The following is a 13,233-nucleotide window of genomic DNA, read 5'->3' as shown; positions in this document are numbered from 1 at the left end:
TGAACAAAACCTGTCTTAGAACAGATCCTTGGGGCACTCCGCTAGAAACCAACAGCCAACCTGACATCGAGCCGTTGATGGGCCCAACAGTCTAGCCAGCTTTCTATCTGTCTTACAGTCCATTTATCCAATCCATATCCCCTTAACTTGCTGGCAAGAATATTGTAGGAGACCATATCAAAAGTTTTGCCAAAGTCAAGGTATCCCACGTCCACAGAGCCAGTTACCTCATCATAGAAGCTAATCAGATTGATCAGGCACAACTTGCCCTTCATGAATCCATGTTGACTATTCCTCATCACTTTCCCCTCTTCCAAATGCTTCGAAACTGATTCCTTGAGAACCCCCTCCATGATTTTTCCAGGGACTGAGGTAAGGCTGACCAGTCTGTAGTTCCCTAGATTGTCCCTCTTCCTTGTTTAAAGATGGGCACTACATTTGCCTTTTTTCCAATCTAGGATCTCCATGAGTTTTCAAAGATAATGGCCAAAGGCCCCGTAATGACATTTGCCAACTCCCTCAGTACTCTCGGGCGCATTAAATCCGGACCATAGATGTGTGTATGTGTAGCTTTTCTAAATAGTTCCTAACATTCCCCACAAGAGGCAGTCCACCCCCTTTCCATACTGCATTGCCTAGTGCATGTCTGGGAGCTGACTTTTTCCATGAAGACTAAGGCAAAGAAAGAATTGAGTACTTCAGCTTCCCCTCCCACTCCCATCTCTGGCACTAGGTTACTTCCCCCCATCTCCTGCTCAGAGCCTTGGAAGCAGCTTAATTCACAGGAAGCATTTTTATGCACATGTATTTGAGGCAGTGAAATGGAATGGGTCAAGTTTATTCATACTAATACATTAAAAAAAAAGGGTTTCAGTAAAGACTTGAAGGAGTAGGGCTATGTCAGGGGCTAAAAAAAATCCAAGGTAGTTAGTGTTCAAAAACTACACACTGAGGTAACCCTTATTTCTTGGTAAGGTTTTTGAATACGAGCCAAAATTGATAAAAGTTACTAAAAAAATCTTCATCTCATACAACTCTTTATAAAGAGACATTGATTGCACAGGCACAGCTCCTTTAGACTAGTTCTTAATTACACGCCAGATGAAAACCTGGCATGTTGCAGATTCAGTGTACCACTGTCTACAGTACCTGACATTCATAATCTGTTACCATGAAACTGCATTGAAATATTTCCCCTCCAACTTTGCTGTATTGTATTCCACAAGAAATGCAGGCCTAGAATGGTCCAGCTTCTGTCATTATTAGATAAAGTACTTTGAATCTTAAGCACATTTAGAGTAACACACATTGTTCTTTAAAGGAGAGGAAGTTGGGGTGGAAGCTTGCATTAAGTCAAAAAGCAAAGTAACAAATCTTTGCCAAACAGGAAAAAGGTGAAGGGGCAAATCAAGTTTTGCTTCTAAAAATTTAGAGTCACTGAGTTCCATGGGCTTATCTTTTATCAATATTTATTAAATGAGTGCTCCAGGGCTGCTGTTACTGACTTCACTGGTGTGTATTAAGTCAAGTCATGAAAGACAAGGATTTTATGATGTAGGATGGCAGTTAAAGAATTGCTATGTTCAAAAAACTGTTTTGCTTACACTCCGTTCTTTTAGTCTTCTCTTAATACATTTAAAAGGGTGCAGATTTTCCTACTGTGTTCTCCTCCACCATTGAAGTGCTACTCAAATTCCCATACTGATAGCTCACAAATTACTATAATGCACTGCATGGTGGCTGAACAAATTAACATTTTAAAAATAGGATACCACATCTGTGTTAGGCAAGAATCTTAATCACTTAGTAACCATGATTCCTTTTTCCATCTTATCCCAAACAAATTCAGCATCCTAGAGATTATTTAATGGGAGTAACACATGAAGGAAGCTCTGCTACAATGAGTACTTATGATAAGAATGAACATATACATTTCTCCAAAACAGGGAGGTCTCTATCCACACAAGGTTGAACATAAATGTGCTATGCTAGTCTGATAGTTTCATTAACTGTTCAAAAAAAGATAGGCAAGAAATCATTTCTATTTGATTTCAGTAATTTTATAGTCTATTTACTAGATGCTAGGCAAAGGAAATAATTTTTTGCAGATTTGGAAGAGACTCCCTGAATAGCTACATTTCTATATAGAAAGTCACTCTGGAGAAAATTCTTGAATTCTTTACTGGATATTGCCAAATAAGTTAATTGTTTAATTCCCACACCCAGTAATATATCCACCCCATGATAGGATAAACTTAGACAATCCACTGGGAGAAGGAAGGGGGAAAACTTATCTGCCTCCAAATTTCTGTACTTCAAAAGTTAACTAAAAATGGATTCCCCCTCTTCAGCCCGCTTCCCCCTCACACACACTCCCAGCTTCCTTTGTACCACTGACTGCACTTTATACAGTCATCTTCACAGCTCTTTTCTATAGCTGCTAGCAATTAAGTCCATAATCTTTTTGAAAAAAAGCCACCCTACATGCATGAGTTTAGCTTTATCATTGTACAAAGACAATGAATAAAGCTAAGCAAGGTGTATCCACAGCTCTGTCAACTAGACCTTTTTAAGCCACTGGAAGGTGGGTGGGTATGCATGTGCATGACTGATAATTTAAGAATTTCTTTTAAACAGTGCTCCATCAGAATATAGATTTAAGTTCAAGCCTTAATGAGTCACTGTAGAGGAATGCAATGTTGCATTTATCTTAGATTGATGGTAATTTCCCTAGTTTTGGCAGTGTGAAATTCAACTGTGAACAGCAACTAGATTCAGTCGAGACTAATATGAGAAGGCTGGGCATGGGAATTAAGAATCATGGTACTATGTCTACACTTCATTTAAAAAACCCAATATTGCGCTAATTTTTCTGTTTTATTTTAGAGAATACTTAGTGTCAGTTTACTGTTTGAAGAGTATTTTAAAGTTCACCAGTTTGATGGCTAAAAGAAAATATTAAGTTAACTACCCATGGAAAAGTGTCAGTTTTGAAAACTGAAGGGATTAATTTAAAAACCTTCAAGTAAACGGCAGCTGTTCTTTTAGCTGATCCTATAGGTGGCAATTTGACAGGTTCAATCCATTAATGAACCAAGGTAGTGTAATATTGCATATATCCACACTACATGAAACCACATCAGCAGTAAATAGTTAAAGTACTCTTAAAGCTTCTTTCCCTTCAGATAGGGAGTCTACAAAGTGATGGCCATGTTCTGAATTAAGAAACTAAGTAATGGTTAAAGTTACCACATTTAACTATTTATCTTTAATACAACAGGAAATCAAGAGGCAGCAGATTATTATGGCAGCCAGTGGAACAGGATAAAGGGGGGGGGGGGGAGAATAGTCCGCAGGCTTCAAGAACATATTCTTGAGGAAAGAACTGGAATATTCAATACACACAAGAGTCTTATTTCACAATCGACAGTGCCTGAACAGTTTTATTTATTGCTTAAAAATAAAGATATTTGTATTCATTAAAAAAGTGGCTTGTACTTAAGACAACCTTTTCCTTTAACTTTAACAGGCAACTATGAAAGATCTAGCGCATCTAAACATTGGTACATGGACAGGGTATATGACCTAAACTTTTATAGTGTTCGACCAAATAAAAACCCGTGAGACTTCAGAATGACAATTAAGGTGTCACGTGGCAAAACATAGCATCCAGAACCTTAGAGAAAGTAGGAGTTCCACTTAATGTAGTTTCCACAATCTCTAGGGAAATTTATGCCTTTTCACCAGGCAACCTGGCTCCCAAAATTTTGACCATATTCATGGAGTTGCAGAAGTCAAGACTTCACATAGCCTGCCTTCTACCAGGAGGTAAAGCAAGCTAGTGAGTTTCTTCACTTAACTCAGCATTTCATATAGTTATAAAATTGGTAATGCATTAATTCACCAATACAAAGTGTAAATATGTGCAGCATTCATTTTTAGTTAGGGAAGTCTTTGTAATAGGTAAATAACTGAGTGATGTAAATAACCCTTCAATTTATCTTAAGATGCCCAAGCCATCTCTTTTCTCTATATCACTAAATCAAAGGTATCTAGTCATACTGTAAGCTGTTGTGAAACTAGCTTGGAGAGGTACCCAAAACAAGAATTTGTTTTAATGGCCCTCCTCTCCTGGATGAAGTAAAGCTAATCTCCAAGCATTTGTGTATGAATTTATTCTGGCCATTAGTTTTAGTATGTACACATGGGTGATGTTTCCTTTTGCTTTATTTTAATTGGGTACAATACACCAAGAAAATCCTGCTGTGTATGCTGGAATGTGTTTCACAGGTTTAAACTGTTTAAGAATATTTGAAATAAAAATCTGCTCAGCTAATAACTGAAGATGCACTTGTTCAAATTGTATCACCCCCAATAGCCATGCTTTTCCTGTCACATACTTGCTAAGTGGTGTGCTGAGGAGAACAGGAAACAGCTGTCCTTACTTGCACTGGACATAGTCCCTTCCTTTGTCACCTGACTGCCATTGCTCAGCTATCCCTGTCCAGCACAAGAAAAACATTCACCACCCCCAGGAGGACTGTAGTTATAGGCCACTCATGTTAGGGGATAATCAACAGGGATAAAAATAGTATGTGTGGGAATAAAAAGGAGGCAGGTAAGTAGGCATGGAAGATCATAGGTATAAAGGACACATGGCAAAGAAGCAAATGCTTATTTCAGCTTTAACTTCTGCCAAATTACTACTGTTCTGAAGTACCACAATATTCATCCTCTGAACTAATGCCTAGACTGGATATGCATCATACTGAATGTTGTCTGTATTCCTTGGAGAATAAAGTGTAAACACTATCCTCTGTTTTCATGTCAGAAGAAGGTAGCCAACTGCTAGACAGCTGCTCTTTTAGTGGAGGATGAAGTGATAAACAGCATATTTTCAATTTTATACAAGAACAAAATGTGTAAACACCCAAAAATATCACCAAAGATAACCAAACCCCTCACTTGGATTGTCCTTAATGCAGCACCATAGCAGCAGTCTGATCTGGGGAGCAAGAGTCTTGCTGCGCATTCTATTGCCTTTTCATGTGAGAGCAAAGGCAACATTAGCAGCACTGTGATTTACTGTCGGCCTTCAAGAGGTCTGGGTCCAGTTTTAGTTTGCTCACATCATTTTCTTCATTAGGAAAGCTTTTGTAGTTGGCAAGGATGTTTTCCACCAAGAATCGAGCAGCTTCATCTATGTTGATATTGTCCTGAAAAAGTGGAGTTAAAAGTCAGTCTTTTTACCAACAGATTATGGTCATACCTACCCATTGAAAAAGTTTGGCAAGTAATTTGCTGAAATTCTTTAACTTGACTTGAAGTCTATCCAAGCTGTTTAATACACTTAATATTCCTGTCTTCAGTGAAAGCTGCAAGTCCTTTAAAGCATAGGAAAGGTTGTCCAGAGGATAGGTTCACTTAATGGAGGGAATACTCCATGGCCCACTTTAGTGTACAGCAAAGGTAAGTAGGAGCTTTACTTAAAGGATCTGGTTCTGAAACATGGGCATTGTAGAAAGTCTACTGAAATTCCCCAGACTGTAGAGGAAAGGTGGTCAGGACTTACTGGCTCAGTGAAATTAAGAGGGGCTGCAGTGACTTGGACACTGTCCATTTAAGCCATCCCCGCAGATCCATCAATTCATAGAATACTAGGACTAGAAGGGACCTCGAGAGGTCATCGAGTCCAGTCCCCTGCCCTCATGGCAGGACCAAATACTGTCTAGACCATCCCTGATAGACGTTATCTAACCTACTCTTAAATATCTCCAGAGATGGAGATTCCATAGCCTCTCTGGTCTTACATTTCAAAGCCCTTTGTCTCCTCTGTTGCTTTGAGGAGAAAAAGTAACATGAATGAGAGTCTGTCAAAGGAATATATATATGTTGACCTCCATGATCATAGTGGGAAGCTTGGGTGGAACAAGAATTCATTATTTTGCAGACAAGGGGAGAGTATTTGTAGTTTGTGGGTCATATGAAAATCCACTGAAGAAAGCATATACAAGTCCTGTGTTTGGAGATGAAGATATCCAAGGATATAGGGCATAGTCAATCTTGAGCAAGGACTCTTCACTGACTTCACAGTACTTTAATTGAAATTTGATGGATGGATACAAATTCATATCCAGACACTTTGCTGTAAATATTGCGGGAGATATGGAAAGAAAGGACTTGAAGTGAGAAAATTACTATACTAAAATGGGAGCTTCTTAAAATGAGGCATTAGAGTATTAACTTGCCAAAGATTTTAATAATGGCTCTCACCACTTAAATGGTATCTAGAAACCCATAACTGAACTTTAGAATGAGTGGGTTTTGTGACTCATGTTAGGCTGCCAACTCACCCTCTGGTATACCAGCACACACACTACTAGATATTTACTTGGAAGATAAAATAAAGGCCAAAAAAGCATTCAAGTATTGCAAGATGGCTTGTCACCTAACCATTGTGGATTTATTACACGTTTTAAAACATTTAGGCTACTGGCAAGGCTTTATGTAATCAATAATGACATTAGAAAGACTGAATATTATGTCTTGCATGTTGAGGCCTTAAATGCTGACTTTCATAAAAGCTCAGAAATTAATTGTTATACCCCTTAAGGGGTTGTTTAGTTTCCTTTAACAGTAACAAAGACCTGTATTATCAAGGGCTCTGTGGGAATATATCACAGCCTTTTGTACTCTCAGCACTAATAAGCCCACCTAAAGGGAGGCTGCAATGGCATAAGGTATGTGTAAAACTTCCCTGCTGCTGACACTCTGCACTAGCCCTCTGGATCCAAGTAACCATTAGTGATGTCAAAGGTGTTTGATCAAGACACTCCAGTAGAATTGTCAGTGTAAGGTGTCCTCTGTACAATCTGCATGGTCCATGAGGAACCCTGTGACACTGAGTCACCTTATCTTGGCACAATTGTTATGCATATCCTGGCACAATTGTTATGCGTATCTTGCTACACAATTCCCCTGAAGGCAAGTTACAACAGCTCCCACTGCAACATGGGGATGCCATTTGCCCTCCACTGTACCAACATGAGCTTACACACTTGCACAGGGTGCATTTGGTTGTGATGGGTCACAGCCACCTATGTTCTGAGGCTGCAGGTTTAAAATTAGGTTGTGCCTTCTTACCTTGCACAGAGACAGGACCAAATATGGAATTTCTCTTACTAGATATTAAGCTAAATAGCCACATGTGCATCTTTGAGATTATCAAAAATATCCCCATTTCTGAAGGGGGCTTTGTTTGCCATTAGTACAATAGTGTTAGAATGTGGTTCATGTTGGACTGTAGATAGAGCAATGAAAGTAGTTGTGAATTCCAAGTTAAAATTAAGCCCTTTCTTTCCTCCAATATTTTCTTAATTTTGCATTCACAAAGGAATTATGATTGGCTTAATATTTTGAGGTGGACTACGACAAACTTTAAAGCATTTTGATTGTTTTAAATATAAACATATGGGAGCAAGTTGAGAACTGACTTGTTTTCTGAGACACAAGTTCTTGATTGACTCTGCCAAGAGAATCTCATGTGCTGTAGTTTCATCATGAAATGAAGTGCAGCTACGGCACTGTTTTAAGAGAACTTTGAACTCACTTTGGGTAGGCAGTAACTACCATTTGTTGATTAAAAAAAGGTACTATTACAAACTAGGAACTCTAGATACTTTCCAGGGCACTTCATTATCCATTTTAGCAGTGCACAGCAACTCAAGAATTACATCCAACTGAAACTTCAAGAGAGATCTAAATGGTCAGGGAGAACAAAGTTCCCCTTAATGAAGTTTTAAGCTACAAAGCTTTGTTTAAAATGGTAGATACAAGAAGCAAGGCATTCACCAGTATGCCAACAATGCAGCTTCCTGCAGCAACAAACTGACAGGCAGTGTTCTTGCATTAGCAAGGTCTGTTAATGTTAGTGCACGCCATGTACATCATCTTTCCCTAAACTACTGTAGCCTCTCCTCCTCCCTCCCCCCCCCCCCCCCATCTCCTACTAGGTTTTCCTTAATGCAGTCTTCTCTTCACTTTCCAAGTTCTCCATCTTTGCTCTTAAAGAGATGCCCTTCCTTCTCTGCCCAGTCTCTTCTTGAAGGAGTCTTCCCTTCCCCCACTTTTCTGCTTCTCTTTTCACATACACGCTGCCAGGAACAGCCTTATCACATTTACATTCAGTTTTCCTAGGCTGACTCATCTCAGGCAGTTGAAGGGGAAGTGGGCAAATAAACTGAGGCCTTGTGGTTTGGATCCCTTGATATGCTGTATAAGTAGCCCAATAGTCTTCAAAAAACTCAGACTCAAATGAGTTAGTTTTTAGTGTGAAACATGGTCGATCAAGAGAATTGATAGGATCTCCCTTAGAGACTTTATTTAGCATAGAGGGTTTTTGAATAACCAGTAGATTACATGAAAGGATGGCTAGAATTCTGTACTAGCGTAACACACTGGCCACTTAAAGACTTGGCAAGAACGTTAGCCTATCCACAGCTTTTATTTCCAATTTTTCAGATTCAATTTTGCCCTTCTGTGCAATTAGTTTACCAGTTTGGTCATTCCCTATAGTTAATGACAGATTTTAAGAAAAAAAATCATGCTCCTTTATTTGCTAACAGAATAAAGCTTACCATACTAGGTGAACATGCACTTTGACACTAATTGTACATGCTACAGATATGGGCAACCATGATGTAACTAAAGTCGTGGCTCAACATCTGGTTTTAAAAAGCTTCCCTACAATTTTAGTTTTATGTCTTGCCTCCTTCCCCCCCACCTTCCACAATGAACAGGCAAATGAGTAGTACACCTGTGGCATAAACCCACATATCAGGAAGATAAACGGGACAAAATATGACAGTGTAACTAGTTCCACAACAAACAACTATTAGCTGAGATATTAGAGCCTGTCTCTAGGATCACTGAAACTAATACTTTGCACTCATTAAATAGAACTTTTAAAAGACCATCCTTATTTAAGGCAACTCACCTTAGCAGATGTTTCAAACCACCCAATAAAGCCACCTTCCCTGCAGAACTGGTCCATTTGAGAGGAATTCTGGCTGCCATCTTTTTTCTGGTCACACTTGTTTGCAAGGAGAACTGCAGGTATGGGGCTGCCATTTGGAAGGAGCACTTTACTGTCCAAGTCATGTTTCCACTTGGAAACAGCTTCAAACGTGGAGCCTCTTGTGACATCAAAGACCACAAGGGCACCGACTGCCTCCTTATAGTACACTCTTGTCATGTTACCAAAACGTTCCTGGCCTGAAAGACAAAGAGCAACAGTGTGAGGGATCACCAGATGTGTGTTTTAAGTTAGCAGAAGCTAGAGATATAAGTTGCCCTAATAATTAAAAACAAACAAGTTTGTCAGATTGAAAAACCAAGTGAACTTGTTTCAGTTTACCTAATGAACAATAAATTTGTACTTCATCCTAGAGTCAAAAATTTCAGTCAGCATACAAAGACCATTGCAATGCATATCAGAGTACGGTACAACTATTATATATATTGATGAATGCTTAGTATCTGACAAATAGTCAGTGGTAAGGATTTCTCTTGACTCCCATTAGGAGAATATGGCACTGATAGTGTCACTGAATTGCCAGAACGACATTAGGATTTCTTCAAATGGTTGGATCCTATAGTTGCACAGGTTTCAGAAAGCCCACAGTGGATTTATAGCACACTTCAATTTAGTAGCTAGTTCATAGTGACAAATGTTACTGCCATAGGCAATATTTAAGACTACCGTATCACCTTTCAGAGGGATAGCCGTGCTAGTCTGAATCTGCAAAAGCAGTGAGCATAAGCTTTCGTGGGCAAAGACCCACTTCGTCACGACTGCATCTGACGAAGTGGGTCTTTCCCCAGAACTGAAGCATTACCAGTCTAAGGATTTGTAATTATCTTAGTGACTTCAGTCTGTGCAGGAAATTCCTGTAACTCCTCTGTGGAGCTAGAATACAACATCTAGCTCTTACCAGAATATTCATAAAGGTGATACAAAAGCGGTGAGGAGTCCTGTGGCACCTTACAGACTAACTGAAGTGTTGGAGCATAAGCTTTCATGGGCAAACTTGCATACACCAGTTTTGTCATCACTTAACCAGGTTAAGGAACTGTAATTCACCAGCCTCGCAGTGGAAAGGGACATTTGCTTAGCTCAATAATTGCTTTAACCAAGAAACCCTGCAGAAAGAGGTAGAAGTACCACCAAGGTCTCCATTTCACAGATGAATGACTGCTTGGGAAGTTTACACCTGCATATAAGCAGTTTGTTTACGATGTTTGTATTTTTGGTATGAATAAATAAGTACTTTGCTTTATAAAGATAGACTGTCACTGCACTGGGGAGATCAAGACAGCAAGTGTTGAACTGAAATCAGACCTACTCAGGTGACCACGAGTCCAAACCCCAACGTAAAATCAATGGGCACCTGCTCTGAAAAAGGTGCACCTAATGTGGGTACCCTCAAGGAGGCCACAAAATGGTCAGAGGCAGTTACTACATGGTGTGTCAATTTGAGGTAACAGTAGAAGTCTCCTGTCCTTAGGGAGACCAAGTGCATTGCAACAAACATTACTGTCCCTTTCCTAGAAAGGGACAAGTACTCAAACATTTGTTACTACCAAGAAGTGGCTGAACATCTGGAGTTTATGAACCCATTTTTAAGTTAAGGTCCATTTTAAATTTAAGTCTTTTCTCCAGAGTGCTTTTGAACAGTGAACCACTTCAGAGAGTGAAACAAGGAACCACAGTTAGAACTAGGGATGTTAAACTTAGTTTTATCAACTAGTCAATGGATTTCCCATCGACTAGTTGATAAGTGGAGAAGCCACAGTGGGGTTTTAGATGTATTAAGAGCCTGCTGGCTCTTAATACATATAAAAGGCTGAAGTGCAGCAGGGGGTACCCAGTGAGCCAGAAATCAGCCAGCCTGGCTTGTGCCAAGTCCCCCTGCTGTCCTTCTGATTTTTAAATGTATTAAGAGCCCACAGAGGCACAGCATTCCTTCCACAATTCAAGGGTACTTTGGTCACAGACTGAGACAGAAGTGTGCAAGTTTGCATCAAAGCATTTAAAAAAAGGGGGGGGGGGCGCCACGGTGCATCTTGAAGTGAGGCCATAGCCGAGTGAGCCATCCCTAGTCTTTTCAGTTTCTTTGGTTGATGATGATCCCAGGTAATTTACTGCCTCTGCAGCTTCTGTTAACTATACAATGCATATGTGGATATTACTAATAAACATGACGCAAGCGGACATAACATACAGGAAGAATCCATATTCCCTCACTGTTTTCAAACAGTATCTTGACCACAATGCAACAATAGTTGTAGCAGAAAAGTTTTGTTAGTGCACCTGAGGTCAGTTAAAAGGTGACCACCAGTTGGAAGCCTAGCTCTTTCCACTTATCAAAACATTCCCCAAAATTTGTAACACTGTGCATGTGTTAGAGTTGGGGACAAAAATATACACTTTAGTCTGACAGTCGTTTTCTCCAGTTGGTATCTATTGCTGTATGTACTATGGCAGTGGTCCCCAACGTTTTGGGGTTGCCGGGTGCCTGGGGGCGGGGCCGCTCATGCGCCGCATGTACGGGGGTGGGGCCCGTTCATAGGCCATGTGCCTGGGGGCGGGGCCAAGCATGCGCCGCACGCCCGGGGCCAGCGCCAGCATGCGCCGCACGCCCGGGGCCAGCGCCAGCATGCGCCGCGACCCCGGGCAGGTGCTGCCCAGGCGCCCGCGGGCGCACATAAATGGCCCGGCGGGCACAGTGTCAGGGACCACTGTACTATGGTCTGTTGGTTGAGATCTGCAATGAATTCAGTGACATTCTGTAGATTCCCCATGACCACCAGTATCTTCTAAACAGACATGTTGGACAGCATCAGACTTTATTAGTCAACAAAGCACATGATCAGTGGGTGACAGGTCACTCTGCATCGTGCAAATCATGCGATAGGTATTTGGAATTCAATCATGTGTCTTAGCCTGCTCTGAAACTAGTTTGTTGTGGTAATGATTCTGCTGATTTTTCTCCCGATGCAATCCTAGATTAGCAGAAGTTCTTGTGCTATATCAGGGAAATATTACAATCGAGAATTTTTATACTGCCGTTCTTTGATAAGGACAGAAAAAAATTCAGACGGTCCCCTAGCCATTTTCGAGCATGTCATACATCATTAATTTTCCCCATATAATTACTGCATTTGCCAATCACTTTGAACAATTCTACAGACACATCTATCCCTAGTTCTTTTCCAGGCTTCATTTTTCAAGAGAATTAATCGCTTCCCCTCATAGTATCGATTGTTGTAGCCCTCTACTTTGTCATCCTGTATTAAGGCTGGATGTGGTAAGACATTCAAATGAATCCTTACAACAGTACCAAGTGCTAGCAATAGTAAAATAAAAAAATGTTGTAATGTTTGCCAGCCACCCTTTTTGACTAGCAGAAAGGAATAACTATTGGTAAAGATGCATCATGCAGGCTGTTCATGCTTGTCAGTGACATAAAGGCAGAAGAGACCAGAATGGTCCTAGTGACCGATTATGGTCACCAGGTGTTATAAGGTTTGCTGATGTAGGTGACATTTATGGTTACCCATTTGGTATAACATTTGTTGATGTAAGCAACAGCTGTAGAATTCCGTCAATTGTAATACAAATAATCCTGTACTTTGTAGTGACACTGTGTACGAGTGAAGAACGTGTTACATAAGTTTGAAGGTGGTTTTTAGAATCAAATGTACTAAAGAGAGAGAGTCATGATCTTCGGAGGCACTGGAAGGTCAAATAACATTCCCATCAAATTGAGGACCAAAAGGTGAAGTGCCCCCAATCCTTACGAGTGGGCAAATAAACTGACCCTACAGGGCAACTCCTTAAAAGAACAAACACTCAAAGTACAGGAAAAAAGTTAAAGATCAATGCTGGTGTAAATATGACTATTGCAGCATGACTCTGCAGACTTATATGGGAGCTAAAGACTAAGAGGGGGCAACTTTGCAATGGTTCTCTGGATTCAGTCCCTCCAAAATCTTGAGCATCGGTCCAGACCAATAAAGCCCAACTCTTCCCTCTTTCAGCCTAACTGGTTCCTAGGTTAATTAGAGCAACAGACTGACAATGTCTATAGAAATAAATGAACCCATGTGCTTTTTTGCTCTGTATTCAAATTTTGTATGGCCTTTTCCCCTGAAAAGATGCCATGTGCTTAA

At 40.3% G+C, this 13,233-nt stretch overlaps 1 protein-coding gene across 1 annotated transcript in view; it reads right to left on the bottom strand.

Annotated features, from left to right (window-relative positions):
* Positions 1–3,412: 3,412 nt before the first annotated feature.
* Positions 3,413–13,233, bottom strand: part of RAB32 (RAB32, member RAS oncogene family) — a 44,158-nt gene continuing 34,337 nt past the window's right edge. Inside the window, exons 2-3 of the mRNA XM_006111297.5 lie at positions 8,996–9,273; positions 3,413–5,216 (exon numbers count right to left, since the gene is read on the bottom strand). Of these exons, the coding sequence (XP_006111359.1) occupies positions 5,067–5,216; positions 8,996–9,273 (428 nt within the window). The 3' untranslated portion in view covers positions 3,413–5,066. The remainder of the gene's footprint in view (positions 5,217–8,995; positions 9,274–13,233) is intronic.

Source organism: Pelodiscus sinensis, chromosome 3 (assembly GCF_052426305.1).
Source record: "Pelodiscus sinensis isolate ZL-2025 chromosome 3, ASM5242630v1, whole genome shotgun sequence".
NCBI classification, from domain to species: domain Eukaryota; kingdom Metazoa; phylum Chordata; order Testudines; family Trionychidae; genus Pelodiscus; species Pelodiscus sinensis.
This window is presented reverse-complemented; position numbering and strand designations above follow the sequence as displayed.